General features: G+C 42.0%; 1 protein-coding gene across 3 annotated transcripts in view; it reads right to left on the bottom strand.

Annotated features, from left to right (window-relative positions):
• Positions 1–17,588, bottom strand: part of LOC126456829 (cell division cycle protein 23 homolog) — an 89,541-nt gene that overhangs the window by 26,314 nt on the left and 45,639 nt on the right. For all 3 annotated transcript variants that reach the window (XM_050092632.1, XM_050092633.1, XM_050092634.1), the window contains 2 exons: positions 11,937–12,116; positions 11,291–11,455 (listed from right to left, as the gene is read on the bottom strand). In XM_050092632.1, the coding sequence (XP_049948589.1) occupies positions 11,291–11,455; positions 11,937–12,116 (345 nt within the window). The remainder of the gene's footprint in view (positions 1–11,290; positions 11,456–11,936; positions 12,117–17,588) is intronic.

Below are 17,588 nucleotides of genomic sequence, written 5' to 3'. Positions count from 1 at the left end.
CGTAGGGTTAACGGAGTCCTTAGGGACATGTGAAAGGTCCAGTAGGATCTGCGGCCTAGGTGTACAACATGGAAGTGTACATGAATGGACCTCAAGGAGAGGTGGTACCGGGAAGGACTCCAGTTCAGACATAAGGGGCCGGACACGAACACCATTGTAAGCCCTGACCTGGACTGCCGATGCGGGAGACGGACCACTGTGGTCGGGAAAAGGAGACGGTAATTCGAATGCACAGGTGAACTACGAACATGTGCAACGTAACTGGCGAGCAGTTGTGCATGCCTAACCTTCAATGGAGGGACTCCGGCCTCCACCAGGATACCGGTCACTGGAATCCTTCTAAAGGCTCCTCTCGCTAGGCGAACGACGGAATGGTGCCGGGGGTCGAGTAAATGCAACACTGAGGGTTCCGCCAAACCGTAAACCAGACTCTCATAGGCAAGGCAGGATTGAAGAAGGACTCTGTAGAGATGCAGCAGCGTAGAGCGTCTGCACCCCAGATGGTGCTCAGGCAGCGAAGGGCATTGAGGTGTTGCCATCACTTCCGCTTAAGCTGACGAAGGTGAAGTAGCCAAGTCAATTGGGCATCGAAAACCAGTCCTAAGAACCAATATGTCTCCACTACAGTGAATGGATTGTCATTAAGGTAAAGTTCTGGTTCTGGATGAACGGTGTGATGCGAACAAAAATGCGTAACACACGACTTAGCGGCTGAAAACTGGAAACCGTGGGCCAGAGCCAATGACTGCGCTTTGTGACTGACTCCCTGTAGGCGCCGCTCAGCAACACCAGTACTGGAGGAGCAGTACGAAATGCAGAAGTCATCCACCAACAGAGAAGGTGAGACCTATGGCCCTACAGCTGCTGCTAGCCCATTAATAGCCACTAAAAATAGAGAGACACTGAATACAGAGTCCAGCGGAATGCCATTCTCCTGAATAGGGAGGGACACACACACACACACACACACACACACACACACACACACACACACACACACACACTCTGGGAGGCACCAACTTAGACGCGGAATGTATGGAGCAACACAAAATTTTGGATAAAAATCGGGAGCGGGACCCGGGGACCCCACTCACACAATGTGGCAAGGATATGATGTCGCCAGGTCATGTCGTACGCTTTACAGAAGTCGAAAAAGACGGCAACCAGATGTTGGCACCTGGAAAATGCTGTTTGGACGGCGGACTCGAGGGACACAAGATTATCAGTGGTAGAGCAACCCTGGAGGAAGCTGCCCTGACATGGAGCCAGTATACTACGGGCCTCCAGGACCCAACGCAACCGCTAACACACCATATGTTCCAGCAGCTAACAAAGAAAGTTTATGAGGCTGATGGGAAAGTAGCTATCCACATCAAGCAGGTTTTGAGCACTGGAATGATGGTGCTTTCCCGCTACTGCGATGAAAAGACACCATCACATCATATCCAGTTGACGATGAGAAGGAGATGTCGATTGTAGTCAGATGAGAGATGTTTTATCATCTGACTGTTTATCTGATCTGGCCCAGGAGCTGTGTCAGGGCAATGTGCAAGAGTGCTGAGGAGCTTCCACTCTGTAAATGTGGCATTATAGGGTTCACTGTAGCATGTAGTGAACAAGAGGACTTTCCTTTCCATCCACTGTTTGAGGATGCAAAAGGCTCGGGGGTAGTTCTCCAATGTAGAGGCTCTAGCATAGTGCTCAGCAGTGTTCGGCAATAGCATTTGCGTCAGTAGATAACATGCCATTGATGTTAATGCCATGGAGACCTGTTGGAGACTGGTACCCAAAAAGATGTCTGATATTCATCCAAACTTGGGAAGGTGATGTATGGCACCCAATGGTCGACACATACCTCTCCCAACACTCCTGTTTCCGTCATTTTATAAGCTGGCTAACGCAGGCAGGGGGCCACTTAAAGTTTATTAGGTGCTCTAGAGAAGGGTGCCACTTATGTCACTGTAGAGCTCACCAATGCTCCTTAATTGTCGCAGTGATTTCCGGCGACCACCAAGGGACTGTCTTTCACCAGGGGCACCCAAAAGAACGAGGGATCATGTTTTCTGCTGCAGAAATGATCGTTGTAGTGACCTGCTCAATGACAACATCGATGACACCATGTGGGGGAGATTTAATGGTGACAGCAGAGGTGAATGCTTCCCAATCTGCCCTGTTTAAAGCTCATCTGGGTAGGCGTCGGTGGACACAACACCGGAGGAGTGCCCTCCAGTGGACAGATGGGAGAAGGTCAGGACTGCAAACCGAGAGATCAGTGGCTGAATATGTGCCATGTGCCACACTGAAACGTGTGGGAGCACCTGTATTTAAGAGGCAGGGGTGGTTATGTGCATTAAAATCTCCCAAAGCAGGAAAGGTTTAGGGAATTGATCAATCAGTGCAGCCCATACATGCAGGGGTACTGCACCACTGGAGGAAGATCTACATTGCAGACAGTTATTTCCTACGTCATCCTTATCCTGACAGCCATAGCTTCAGGAGGGGTTTGAAGGGGCACAGGTTCACTACATACTTACTTCAGGGCATAGATGCAAACTCCACCTGACACACTATTATAGTCACTAGAGTTCCTGTAATATCCCTTATAGTCGTAGAGGACAGGGCTCCGCATTGCCGGGAACCAGGTTTCCTGGAGGGCAATGCAAAAAGCAGGCGTAAAGCTTAAGAGTTGCCGTAGCTCAGACAGGTGGTAGAAAAAACCACCACAATTCCACTGGAGGATTACGTGATCGTGAGACTGGGAAGGTGTGAAACACTCAGTGAGGCAGTCTACGCCTCAGTGTCACCTGCTGCCACCAGATGAGTATCTGTGCGATCGACATCCACCATGTCTGAGGGCCCAGCGAAATCTAGGTCCTTAGCGGATGCCAGAATCTCCACCTCATCCTCATACCCAAAGCTTGTAGGAAGTGGGGTGTGGTTGCCACCGCAGTGCCTTGGTTCTTGGGGGTCATTTTCTTTTTTGGTTTCTCTCACTGCTTCTTAGGTTTGCCTTCTTGGGAGAGCTTCAGTGATTCAGTCTCAGGGACTGAAGAAGACCGTGAAGCCCTACGACCAGCTACCTGTGGTTGCTTCAGCCACTAGCGTGTGCAGCTTTGCCAATGGTAGGAACATGGGAAGGGAGTGACACAAGGTATCTCTTCCTGGCGAGAGGACCGAAAAAGACTTACGCTTCTCTGGCTGGGAAGTGGGGACTGATGTCCTTGATAATTGGGGGAGTGTTGCTGCTGAAGTAGGTTGTGCAGGAGCAACAGGGAGAGAAGTGCCCCCCAACATCAAGAGGGCAGGTGGAGTCTGACGGTTCTGAGAGCCAACCCTATGCAGCAGATCAGAAGATGGTAGAACCATTGTCATAGCGGCGGCGTAGGTTGATGTCATACGCACAGGATGTAGCCTCTCATATTTTCTCTTAGCCTCAGTGTAGGCCAGTCGGTCCAAGGTCTTGTATTCCATTATTTTTCTTTCTCTGGAGAATCCTGCAGTCTGGTGAGAAAGGCGAATGGTGCTCTCCACAGCTGACACAGATGGGAGGTGGGGCAGAGGGAGTGTTGGGATGTGAAGGATGCCCACAATCCCAACAGGTGACGCTGGAATTACAGTGGAAGACATATGGCTGAACGTCCCACACTTAAAGCACAGCATCGGGGGAGGGATATATGGCTTTACGTCACAGCAGTAGACCAGCAGTTGACCTTCTCGGGTATGTGTCACCCTCAAAGGCAATGGTGGCAATGTGATTATCCCTCAGACTCCGGTGGACACGCCAGACGAAATAGACACCTCGCCGCTCTAAATTGGCATACAGCTCATCGCCAGGCTGCAAAAGAAGGTCTCTGTGAAATATGATACCCTGGACCATATTTAAGTTCTTATGGGGCATGATGGAAACAGAAATATCCCCCAGCTTCTCACGGGCGAGTAGTGCTTGTGACTGGGAAGAGGATGCTGTTTTGACCGCACTTTGGACAAGCCCTCCAGCTCCCCAAACTTGTCCTCTAAATGCTCCACAAAAAACTGAGGTTTCATTGACAAGAAAGATTCCCCATCAACTCTTGTACATACGACGTACCGGGGTGAATAAGCTTCGCTGCCATCCTTAGCCTGCTGTTCCCCCCCATGGTTTGGCCAGGGAAGGGAATGATTTAGAGTTGTATTTCTTAGCATTGAAGTTAGACCTTGACTGCTTAGAGACTGCTGGTGTTTGCCCACCAGCAAGAGATAACGTACTACACTTTGTGGCGTGTCATCCGCCCTGATGCCACCCACTCTGACCAGGGGGCCTTCCTACAGGCACCACCCAGCTGCAGCACAAGCCACCTGTCAGGATGGCCATTTCCGGGAGTCCCGATGCCCCAGGGTGACGGGCATCTACTACTTGGCACACATGGGGAGTTAACAGCGCAGGGATTAGCAGAGCATTCCCTGTGTGGTCAAGGGCTACAACCACAGGGTACATGGCGGCCACACCACAACGGACTGGCTACCATGATGGATATCAGGTACAAACGAGCTAAGAAGTCCATCAACAACGCAGAAAGCAATACTGCACAGAGGATAGAGGAAAACATATCGAGGAGGGTGACTTCACTCTACAGCTGGAGAATGAGTGGAAGTGCAGATCCACATTGACGAAGGATGCAAGAGGTCTCAGCACATGATGGACACTATGCACCATGCAAGGCACCCTTCCCTAACTGGCTCGTTCTTTGCAAAAATTTTGGAAAATGGAGGTCAAACCCTACAAGGGACCATCACATAAAGGCCGAAACTTGTGAGACTCCTTTTAGTTGTCTCTTACGACAGGCAGGAATACCTCGGGCCTATTCTAACCCCCGGATCCACAGGGGGCTCATATGGAGACGTTCATGCCCAGGTCACTTTTTTTCTTTCTTTCTTTTTCTTTTCTTTTCTTTTTTTTTTAAATCACCTTAAAAATAAAATTACAAGTATCCTTCAAGAAAATTGAGATCACATCCAAGAAACCCACATGAGCTACTGGTATGAGAGGTCATTTGATGAATGGACTGGTCTGCTTGTTCCCTTGACTTAAATCCCATGAAGATCACATGCACCAACGACCATCCAGCAGTTGTTAACCGTGGTGGTCAAGGAACAGAATGTCCTACCACACCAATCCTGTGGTCATCACGGGATTGTGTTGCAGAGCATATTTGTTTCTGCCTGTGGTGATCAGACACTCTACTAAGAACCATGTCCCATCTCTGTATTGCCCTGGAGACCATCAGAAATCATGGTGACTTCAGTATAATTATTGTACTTAAATGAAAGTTTCATTGCTTATTTCTTTCGGTTATTTTCCCTGCTATAGCATCTGTTTTTTCTATGTATGTTTCAAGTTTCACAGAGTTATGTTACTTGGCACTGAAAAGTCTTGTGAGAGTTCCTTTCATATTGAAGTTTCGCACACCAGAGTATATAATGGTATAGGCATCAGAATAATGCACCATCTCCCACATCAAAATGCACAGGACACGAAAAGTGCACTTGAAAATGGGAATCACTTACCAAAACATGTTGTGCAAGAAATAAACAGAAGAAAAAGTGACTGGTAGCAGAAAAAGTTTCTTTATAAACAAATACATTGCTTTTAGTCAAAGGCTTTCACCTATCATTGTTAATGGATTATATTAAAGTTTCCACAACAACACAAAAAAGTTTCATTGCATTCAAGCTACTACCAGGTGCTGCTGACTTACACACTTAGCACACCCCACCCTGTGCTCAGTGTTGCTTGAGCCCTAACAGTAATGACTCTTGTTATTCAAGTTTTGTCACCACCAAAAATAAAATAAATACAAAAATTGTTAATGCAATTCTTTTCTGACTTGTAGCTTCTCCAGAAAATGATTCACTGTATTAGCAAATTCAGAGAGACATTAAAATTACTTTCTCAATTAAGAATTACATCTTTAGTGGCTGTTTATGGCATACCATTTAGTAGCCTTTAACAAAATAGGGACCACTTCTTAATCACTGTAGTTATTCAGGATCATACTGTGCTACCTGATCACAAAACTCACTGTTCTCCACTTATTCCTCACTATATTCACTCAATAAATCTTAACAGTTAAGTTAATAGTTTAAGTTTATTCATCTTAAGTTACTGTTTGATGGGTGCAAATTATACTGTTTGTTACGTGGTCTGTAGGGACAGGTAGCACCCTTATGATGGTTTATTTCAGTGTGTTTCAGTACTGCAAAGCATCCACTTCTGTAATAAGGTGTACAAGATAATGACTGAGTGTGATACTACTCCATTATTTTGGCGTTTGTTTACCCACAGCATAAATATTTCAATCCAGTTTGGTTGAATCCATTTCATATGAGGCCCATTTGGTAGTGACTTGCACAAGATGTTCCTTAAACTGTTGCATGTGGGGCAGTTATGTTACAGGAAGAGCATGCATACATTATCTTTAGCACAATGAGGTGACTAAAGTCAGGGGATACCTCCTAATATCACATCGGACCTCCTTTCAGCCAGCATAGTGCAGCAAGTCAATGAGGCTTGGACTCAACAAGTCATCAGAAGTCCCTTGCAGACATACTGAACTGTGCTGCCTCTATAGCCATCCATAACTGTGTTGCCAGTGTAGAATTTTGTGCATGAACTGAAGTTTCGATTACATCCCATAAATTTTCAATGCGATTCATGTCAGGCGATTTTGGTGGCCAAATCATTCACTCGAATTGTCCAGAATGTTCTACAAACCAATCACGAACAATTGTGGCCCAGTGCACTGTTTGGGAACATGAAGTCCATGAATGGTTGCAAACAATCTCCGAGCAGCCAAACATAGCCATTTTCAGTCAATGACTGGTTCCGCAGGACCTGAGGATCCAGTCCATTCCACGTAAACACAACCCAAACCATTATGGAGCCACCACCAGCTTGCACAGTGTCTTGTCGACAACTTGACTCCATGGACTCATCGCGTGCAAAGGCACTTGCATCAGTTGTCTGCTGCCATCATCTATTAACACCAAATTTCACTGCATGGTTGATTTCTGTGGTTATTTCATGCAGTCTTGCCTTCCATGTTAGCATTGAAAACTCCACACAAACGCTGCTGTTATCAGTCATTAAGTGAAGGTCATCAGTCACTGCATTGTCTGTCGTGACTGGCAATGACAGATCAAATCTGATATTCTTGGCACACACTGACGACATGGATCTCTGAATACCAAATTTCTTAACAATTTCTGAAATGACATGTGTCTCATGCATCTAGCTCCTACCACCATTCAGCGTTCACTGTCTGTCAATTCCCATTGTGTGTCCATAATCACATTGGAAGCATTTTCACAGGAGTACAAATAACAACTCTGTCAACGCACTGGCCATTTTTACCTTGTGCATGTAATAGCACCACCATCTGTATATGAGAATGTTGTTATCCCACAACTGTTGTCATCTTATTGCATGTATACTTTGCAAATTGTGTGCCATGAGTACAACTTTCGCCATCTTGTGTATTAGCCTGTTACAATTTTCTTGGGATACGAATAACCAAACCAAAAAAAGGAGTCAGCCTGCAGTTATCTTAAAAGGCAAATGAGCCCTATGCTGAACATTTAGGGGTGATGTCAGTAGTAGTTAATATTTTATATTTTACATAATTCACGAAATAAACTGGTAGAGTTCAAATCTGCCAGCCTTCGAGAAGCATCTAGGTCAAAATGTCTATGTACCACAACAATTATTGCACTTGCACAAAAGTTGTGTGTGACGAGAGACATGTAATTGTTATGTTTGCTTCTGATAGAATCTACACTATTCTTTAAGCTATTTTTTATTCCACATATGAAATATATAATATAATGTATGGAACGCTCCACATGTCAGTGCAGTAAGTCATTTGGAGAGAAAGTTTGAAATCAGAAGCTTTAAGTGCTGGTGAAATAGTTACACCTACATCGATACCCTGCACATCACACTCAAGTGCCTGCAGAGTATTCATCGAACAACCTTCACAATAATTCTATTATTTCACACTCTAACAGCACGCAGAAAAAATGAACACCTATATCTTTCTGTGTGAGCTCTGATTTCCGTTATTTTATGCTGATGATGATGAAAATGACAACGACTTCTCCCTATGTAGGGCAGTGTCAACAAAATATTCTCACATTTGGAGGAGAAAGCTGGTGATTGAAATTTCGTGAGAAGCTACATGGATTTTTCACACCTCTTTGTTCTCCAGTTTAGACTGTCTTTGGAAAAGTTACAAACATAGTTTCATTTCTTTCATATTTCATCTTGGGTTTTTAAAATAATTTTTCATGAGTTATCTATTACTTTCTCTTTCCCATGTTGTTTTTTCTTCATACGGTAAATCATAAAACAAGTTGTTGCATCTTCACACTTCTCTTTCAAGCAAGCTGCACATTTACACATTAGCACTCCTTTCATGAACAGTGCCTTTACAAAAACATTCCAAAAAAACCATAACCAGTAAGCATTTTATTCAAAATGTCTTCCTTTGTCAGCTTTTCCTCATTCTGTCACACAAGTTTCTACACATTCTCTAACCAGAGATGAAATACTACTATTGACATATAAGCCCTCATAGATTATTGGAAATTAAAAAACAAATGACTAGAATGTGGAAAGTGAAGGATATGCACCGTTTCACAGTTTTACACATTGAGTCAACTGAATTCAGTAACGTATTGTGATAACTGACCATCCCATTTTAGATTTTTTACCGATAAACTACAGCTTCTTGATTTTTTATTGTCTTCTGTAACCATTTTCCTGTCAAACATTTGTGTGTGTTTGAAAGATTAATAGACCCCCATCTATTTTGTGTCACACAGCTTGACTGTACGTATCACAGCAACTGACAAACTGGATTTCTCCTCGTTTCAGTTTCTCCTCTAGTGTTGATAGGTTGTATCTTTTCCTACTAATAGTTGATGGAAACAAGCCTGGGCTTGAATATCAGTTAGAATGATTACCACCCTTCTAATTACAAAAGGCTTTTGTCAGCAAAAATTTTTTCCTATGGTCAAAATTCTCTATGGAAAACCTAACAAACTACACTGAAACTGCTTCTATTTCTTCTTTTTAATAAACTTGCTCCTCTAACATTAAGATGGAGCATTCCAAAAAGTAACACAAAATGGTACTGGAATTTAATTTTTTTAGGTACTACCATGCTCATGCAGTAGAGCACGAGTTTTTCCACAACTTTGTTTCAGAAATTAATCTGTATATCTACTTTTTACAAGCAATGTCTTATCAACTGAGCCACTAAGCCTCATGGATCAACTCAAAACTTCAACTTGGCCCCTACCTTCTCTCAATTTATTCCAAATTTTGCAAAGGCACGCCCTTGATATAGAGAAATGCACCTTTATGTAAACAGATCAAGCAGAGACTTTGCTTTTCCACAGCTTTTAGTTGATACCAATACGGAATGAAAAGCAAACAGCATGTATTCAATCATAGAATATCTAATGAAGAAACAAATTTATCAACTGGACATGGTTATATATCTAGGTTTTCATTTAACTGGTATGTATAACTTATCATACATTTTAACCAAAACACCTTGGAAAATCCAGGATGGAATAATGAAAATATAATGTAAAGGATAATTAGCTACTCACCATAGAGAGCTGTTGGGTTGCAGACAGATATGACAAAGACTGCTAACATGTGAGCTTTTGGCCTTAAGGCTTCTTCTACGTAAACTCACACACACACACACACACACACACACACACACACACACAAACAAACCATTGCCCAATTGTCTCTAGATGCTGGGCTGGCCTCAGCAGCTAGAGACACTGTGTGTGTGTGTGTGTGTGTGTGTGTGTGTGTGTGTGTGGTCTGCTTTGGGAAGAGGCCTTTTGGCCAAAAGCTTACATGTTAGCAGTCTTTTCACTGTGCCTGCCTGCGACTCAACATCTACTCTGTATGGCGAGTAGCAATCTACCCTTTTCATAAAACTGCCAAAATATCTTCGTAGATATGACCATGAGAACACATCAAGCGTGTATCACTTTTCATTGGTCTATAAAGCATATTCTGAAGCACAGGGCTACATTCTATGGGATAGTCAAGGGTGTGAGTAGTTAGATGGAAAATGGTTCTTGTATTTCTTATTTGCTCATCAAGCAAACATTTTTTCACTGCCTCCAGAATGAATCCACCTCTCTGCAGCAGAATGTGCACCAATTTGAAACTTTCTGACAGATTAAAACCATGTGCTAGATTGGGACTAACTCAGGACCTTTCCCTTTTGTGGGTAAGTGCTCGATCAACTGATCTACCCAAGCATGAGTCACAAACTGTCCCTACAGCTTTAATTCCGCCAGTAACTCATCTCCTACCTTCCAAACGTCATGGAAGTTCTGCGTAACTTGCAGGACGATGCACTCTTCCGCACTCCGGGAAGAAAGGATATTGCAGAGACACAGCTTAGCCACAGCCGTGTGGAACTTTTCCAGAATGAACCTTTAATCTGCCAGGAAGCTTCAAATCAGTACACACTCCACTACAGAGAGTGGAAACAATCCCCCACACAGTGGCTAAGCTGTGTCTCTGCAATATCCTTTCGTCCAGAAGCTGTAGTAGCAAAAATTCCACAGGAAAAATTCTGTGGTGTTTGGAAGGTAAGAAATGAGGTGCTGGCAGAAGTAACGCTGTGAGGACAGGTTGTGAGTCACGCTTGGGTAGCCCAATCAGTAGAGCACTTGCTCATGTAAGCCAAAGGTTCTGGGTTTTGAGTCTTGGTCTGGCACACAGTTTTAATTTGCCAGGGAGTTTCATTTTTTCACTGATTGAACTTGTTCCCTTAACAAGTGGAATAAATTATAAAGCACAAAGTTACTGTGTTGTTCTGCCTTCATTGCATTATCTTTTTCCAAAATCCCACACATGCGTAACAGCCTCCCTCCTCAAATCCCTCCCATTCACTCCTTCATACCTTCTTGTATGTATTACCGCAAAGCAGGCATCGTAAGGAGTACATGGGAGAGTGAAGAAAAGCTATAGCTGAATAACAGCAGGTCCACATTTTACCCGACTGAAATGCCAGTCACAAAATTACTTCAAGTAAAGCATACAGTTTGACTTATTCCTGCAGCTTTTGAGATAATTTTGAAGTAAGTGTTACATACTAAATATCTCACTGGAATAGCAGAATAATTAAATATTTAAATCCTCAAAAGTCAAGCTGGAGTGAAGAAGAATATGAAGAGAGATGTGATTTAGTGCTCAAGCCACATATTTACATACCTATAGCTTGTCTGTAGCACTGTATTGCAGCATTAGTATTTTTCATTTCCATGAACTCGTGACCCATTAAGGTCCATGCTGCCAGGTACTGTGGATTAAGTTTTAAGGCCCTCTGGAAGTACAGTACTGCTTTTTGGTGTTCGGACCTCAAACTGTAATAATTTCCTGAAAAAGAAAAGAGTACTTTGACAATGCCTACTCTCTTGTGTTTATTCTGATAGCCTCCCCAGTATAAATAGTATCTTATGTTATCTTATATTTGCTACTGCCATGAAGTGCAGTATAAAATATAAAGTATCTCTGTAAGTTCAAAATATTTACAACCAAGGCAATAAAATTAGAAACAGAAAACTTCTGTAATTTTTTATGTGGAGAAAAGCCAAAAACTAATGGTAAAATATTTTTAAATACCTTACACCCTAAGGATAATCACAATCTGCTTCATACATTCCACTTATATCCCCTCATTTCATAAAAAAGCAAAAAATATTTTATAAATATTTATAACACTTTACAATAACAATATGGAAAGGACAGACTGCTGTTCACCATACCGAAGAGGTGCTGACTTGCAGACAGGCAAAATGAAAGAGACTGTGCAAACTTACAGTTCAATGAATCACTTAAAAAATGAAGTATGTGTTACCTATGACACAGCAGGTTTCCACTCTGTATTTATCAATTTCACAAGCGTGGTGTGCCAAGTGAGCCAATTCTACTTTCAATTCCTTAACATACAGTAAATTTGAATATGTGTCCAAATTGTCTAAGCGGTGTGGATCTGCCTTCTGCACACGACGAAAAGTGTTGATTGCCATATCCACATCTGTAAAAATTAAGTGACTCTTACTGATAAGTATTGCTGAATTACAAAACATTACTAGACTAATTCTATTCTTAATAAGACAGATTATGAAGCAACACTTATTCATTAGTGTGCTACATCAATACACTTTTAAACAAAAACAAGAGACATGAGTTTTACTTACGATGACACTTCCAAATGGAGTGACTTTTGAAGAAGGCATTGGTAATATACAGTGCCGAAGAGTCTAGAGAGTGATGAACAATATTTGCTGTAGGATTTATTTAAAGTCTATTATTCTCTGAAAGTAATCTTACACCTCCATTTCACTCACAGAACAATGTGGCATGGATTTCCACAAAACAACGATATCCTGTGATAATCCAACAGATTTGGCACTAATTACTGCACATATTTTCTGAGTACTGGATGGCAGAAGTGCACAATATGCTCATTTCATCTAAATGCATATACTCCACAAGTCGCACTATACAGTGCACATCTTAAACATTTCTTGCCATTCTCTATCCCTAAATTTAAACTTGCCCAAATTGTGTGTGTGTGTGTAAGTAAAAAGGACACCCAGAATTCAAGATCAATGAAGACAAAAGAGCATACTTCCTTATTATCATGCTCCCCTGCCATTTTTCTCTTAACTTAAGGTCATATCTTATCTAGATTTTAGTATATTCAGAATTAAAGAAGCCATCCTCACCCCTGCTCAGGTACAACACATTAACATTTGCTTCTACTAAAACCAATCAGTATGGCTACATCATGAAATGCATGTTTTCATGACCAGAAACATCACAATTATTAAAAAATTTCAGGCTATTACACTGTAGTAGGGTTGATTTTCATTACAAACCCAGCTTTTCATCCCTGCCTACAGATGACATCATCTGATTGTGGTGGTGGTGGTGGTGGTGGTGGTGGTGGTGGTGCTGGGGAGGGGAGGGGTGGGGGGAGGGAGTGGATGTTATGTGTAGCACAGTGAATGGAAATTCAGTGGAAATGTTCTATGTCACTCACCCAGCTACAGTCGAGTCTGAGTAAGTTGATCCCTGACAGCTGACAACATTGTAGGCACGTGGAGCTGCTATGCCCAGCCCACTGCAACTGCCAGGGATCTTCTTAGAGTGACCCAACTGTAGCAGACTTTGATCTGAGGTTAATCAATAAAGTGGTTACTGCATTGTGGACCTACTTTGAGAAACAGAAACTTAATGGTGGCTCACTTATCAAGTTGAACAAAATAGCTGATGCAGGTTTTAATGTTAATGAAAGCATTTCTGTGAAGACTGGCAGAAAATGTCAAAGAAAGAAAGAAAGCTAGAACATCAGGGGGAAAATGTTATATGGATAAATGAATTACTACGACAGGTTCATTTGCTCAGGATGCCATGTTTAGGATCATCATCACAGAAAGGAACATCTGACACTCAGCAAATTATTTGTCACTCTTAAGGTAGCAGATCCTTATCCACGCAGTAGCACATACCTGTTTAAGAGTTCTGTATAAAGTACATTACACTATGGATCTTTTGCAGCTGTAAGTTGTTTATGGAGAGAAAGTGGTGCTGCAGTTGAATGAAAAAACACGGAAGATTGCAGGTTATGTTGCCAGAAATAACAAAAAGCACTCTTTCTGCAGCCAGAGCACTCCACAACCAAAGACCAGAAGAAAGCCATCAACCATACACAGCTCATTATGGAAAAAGCATGGTCGAATAAAGTCATTTTTGAAAATTCAGCAGAGGAAATGATCACATTATTATCCAATGACAGTATCACTTCATGCATATGTGACTGTGATGTGTGTAATGGCAGCAGTTTTTTCACTCTTATCACAAAAAAGCAAATTCAGCTGAATGTTTGGATTGCACAATTTAAGTAACCGAGTAGGAAAATTATTTTTTCCTAAATATTCATCGTTAATAAGAAGGCTGTGAGTCCTTGGAAAAATTTTTCATTGTTTGTCATACCAGATCAAGCTTTCAACAACTTTCTCTGTTGTCATCAGGAGTTATCTGCAGCTATGTAGTACTTAATTTAATTTGCCACATTATGTAATGGAGAAATCATTACACAGAGCACTGATATCCTATCAGACATTATATTGACGTCTATGATTGAGGAACATTGGTAGCAAAGCTGGTTTCCTTAGACTGTGGATACCACTAAGGGTGCAGCTGATGTCTCAGTGAAAATAGTTATTGCATTGCTTGCACTCAATGGCTTCTTTTATGACAAAAAAAGAATAGGTAAATGCATGGCATAAGATTTCTGTTTGTTCATGAGGCAGTGTTTGGCAGCAGCAGATTTTACAAAATAGTGGTATTTAATATGATGTCAGTACGTATGACATCCGTACTATGTGCACCACTCTGAAATCATTCCTACCGACTGTCTATTTCATTTGCTGTAGATCTGAAGAAAGGAAGAAGTGCCCTACAATGATAATCTTGTGATGATTAAGCATCTGTGTTTTTGTTTCTTTATCTATCTTTCACTAATAACTGTTCTCCCAGAACAACTTTTTCAGATATCTGATCTTAGAATCTAGGTGATACTTGGCAGAAACAGTTTTGGCTGTATGGATCAGTCTTTTTAATATTGTATTCTTTTGGGCAGAATGATTATACCCTTGCACACTGAGGTATAGGTTAGCATGGGTTGTCTTCTAGCAAACAGAGAGTGGGTGAGTTCATCTCTGTTCGAGCATAACACCTAAAAATAGTAATTTATCTTCTCTCTCCATCTCGGCAGTTAATTTGATAATAGTGTGCATACTATTCACATGGTTAATGAACAGGTGAACAGGTCACATCCCATGTGGCCAGATCATAGTGGTGTTAGCATAACAAATGAAGCTACATAAACAAAGAGAAATGAAATTAACAAACGTGCTTTGAAATGCTACATGAAGAACCACTGACAAAAACAATGGAGAACCCATGGGTATTCTGTGAGTCATTTTATAAAATTTCTCACTATGCACGAAATAGATGCTTATCAAGGTATGGCAGAACGGTTTGGTAGTTCCGGAGTGAATCTGTCTGCTTATGACTTTAATGTGTCTTCAACAGGTACTTTTGTGAACAAAGAGACCACATCTAAGCAAATTATAATTTTGCCTCAATTGACTATGACTCGTTTCATTATGTTCCGGGTACTAGCAGATGACAATATAATGTATTCTCAAAGTTTCATTCCAATAATGCATTGATCTAAATTCAGTAACAATTAAGTTTCTCACACCTTGAAAATTCAGAAATTTCACAAGGTAATGCATATTTTAAACCTTCCCATACCACCTTAGTAATTTGTTGCAATGAATAAAACAAAAATGAGATGGCATAAGTGTTTTGTGCAGGAGGTGGCACCTCAGTTCCAAAGTTCCACATGCTAATGTGCCAAAGCGTCAATCCTAAAGATATTTTGAACAGAGTATAATAAGAAGAAAATTTAGTTTAGAGAAATGATGATTTAAAATCATTTCAAAAGTAACAGTACTGAAAATGAATAACATGTATACATAAATAGAAAAAAATTGTGTACAGAAAATAAGTAGTAAAACCAGTGCAAATTTTTACACAGGGTCAAACAACCTCCTGTCACTGTTCTAGGAACTTCACATTCTCCGTTGTTCTAGTATTAAAATTTACTATGATTTTTTTTCTTAGTATTCATTTTTGGCATTAGATGTAACTGACATTTGTGTCTGCACCTTTTGTGTGTGCCATGAGTAGAACTATACAACATTTACAAAGGAAGTCCCATGTGTGATAATTGCTTTTACTGTTTCCAAATGATGAATAGTATCATCAAAACAAAAGCCAGTGCCATATTTTAACAAAAAGCAAAAACAGACATGTTAATTCTGTCTGTCATCCCAATAACTGTGATTGGATTGGATTAACAATGTTAAGGGGATCACACTATGGGGTCATCAGTCCCTATTCTGTATACATTAAGCCATTAAAGTCCTCAGAAAGGAAGGACACAGGAGACAAATCGTCAGAAATCTGACTGTAACCAAAAAAGAATAAGACCAAGCGATAGAAGCAAGTAGAAGAGAGGGGGGGGGGGGGGGGCAAGAGAGTGAAGGCAGGTGAGTTACTCTGCCCAGAAAGCAGCTGGAGGCACCCAGGACATGCTACGCATGCAAATGCTGTTTCCTTATCAAAGAAAATTAACAATGCAAACAACTCAATAAAACTTCAGGAAAGAGAACAATGAAAATACAGAAAACCAATGACAGATGTAAAAGAATAAGAAGAATTAAAAATGTGGAAAGGGCAGGAGCCAGGCTGGACCACTGAGCACGGGCACCCATGGGCCCCCTGGGTTGGAGCAATTGATGAGACACCTATCCCAGTCCCTCAAGCAGCTGACAAAGCCAATGTGTACTACCTCACAAACCCATGATGAGGAATAAAAAACACTTTCACAGGCTAAACATAAAACCAAATCAGCCACTCTGGTGTCAACTGCAAGCACCAGAGACAGCATGTCAGCAAGTTTAAGATTTCGCCGTAAGGTGGCCAAATTGAGGGAGCCCAGTACGAGTGATCACCATCAGATTGGTACAACACTGGCAGTGAGGTGGATCCTCATATCATAAGATGTGGTATGTGTCAGCCAAATATGGCCAGCGCAAAGCCGACAGAACAGTAGATTACCTGAAAAAAGCACGGGGGCAGACTGCCACATGATCATGGCCCCCTTTACCGCTCACAGTTTCTTTGGAGAAACCAGAGCACACAAATCAGTGTTCCAAGGATCCAAAAATTGATGATGTAGAGTCAACTGAAGCTCCAGTTCCAATAACTCCATCCCCAAAGCTGGCATCCTGGTAGGCAACTAGGCTAACCAGGCTGTATGTTTCTTCCCTGGGATCCCTATGTGACCTGGGGTCCAGACAAAGATGACTGACCATCCAGCTTGATGGAGGTCAGAATGGAGATCCTGGATAGTCGCATCCAACAAGTGTAAAGTCTGGGCAATAGCCTGAAGCCAACTTAGGGAGTTACTACCAATTAATAACATTTCATTGGTGCAAGAACAAACATGACAGGGGGCTCGAGTGATGGCCACTAACTCAGCACTGAATACACTGCACCCACTTGGTACAGCGCCTAGTTCGCTGCACTGTGCACGTGTGCAGGGAAATCTGGTTTGTCAGTCGACTGTATAACCATCAGTGTATACATACCACTTTTGAACCTGGAAATCACATCGTGGACAGCCAGAAAAAGGTGGCGAAAAATCATGGGATTAACAGAGCCTTTTGATCCAAAGGATAGGTGCAGACAGATCCAGGATGGGATACACACCACAGGGGCATATGTGATTCTTCCTGATAAGAGGCGACAATGGGGGTGGTTGGGAGTTTGAAGCAGAGAGACTGCATGTGAACTGCAATCGTGACTACGGGACTCTGTCGCTGTTGTGAGAGATGGATCTCCATCAGGAAAAAGGGCATGATAG

This window comes from Schistocerca serialis, chromosome 2, assembly GCF_023864345.2.
Source record: "Schistocerca serialis cubense isolate TAMUIC-IGC-003099 chromosome 2, iqSchSeri2.2, whole genome shotgun sequence".
Lineage (NCBI taxonomy): Eukaryota > Metazoa > Arthropoda > Insecta > Orthoptera > Acrididae > Schistocerca > Schistocerca serialis.
This window is presented reverse-complemented; position numbering and strand designations above follow the sequence as displayed.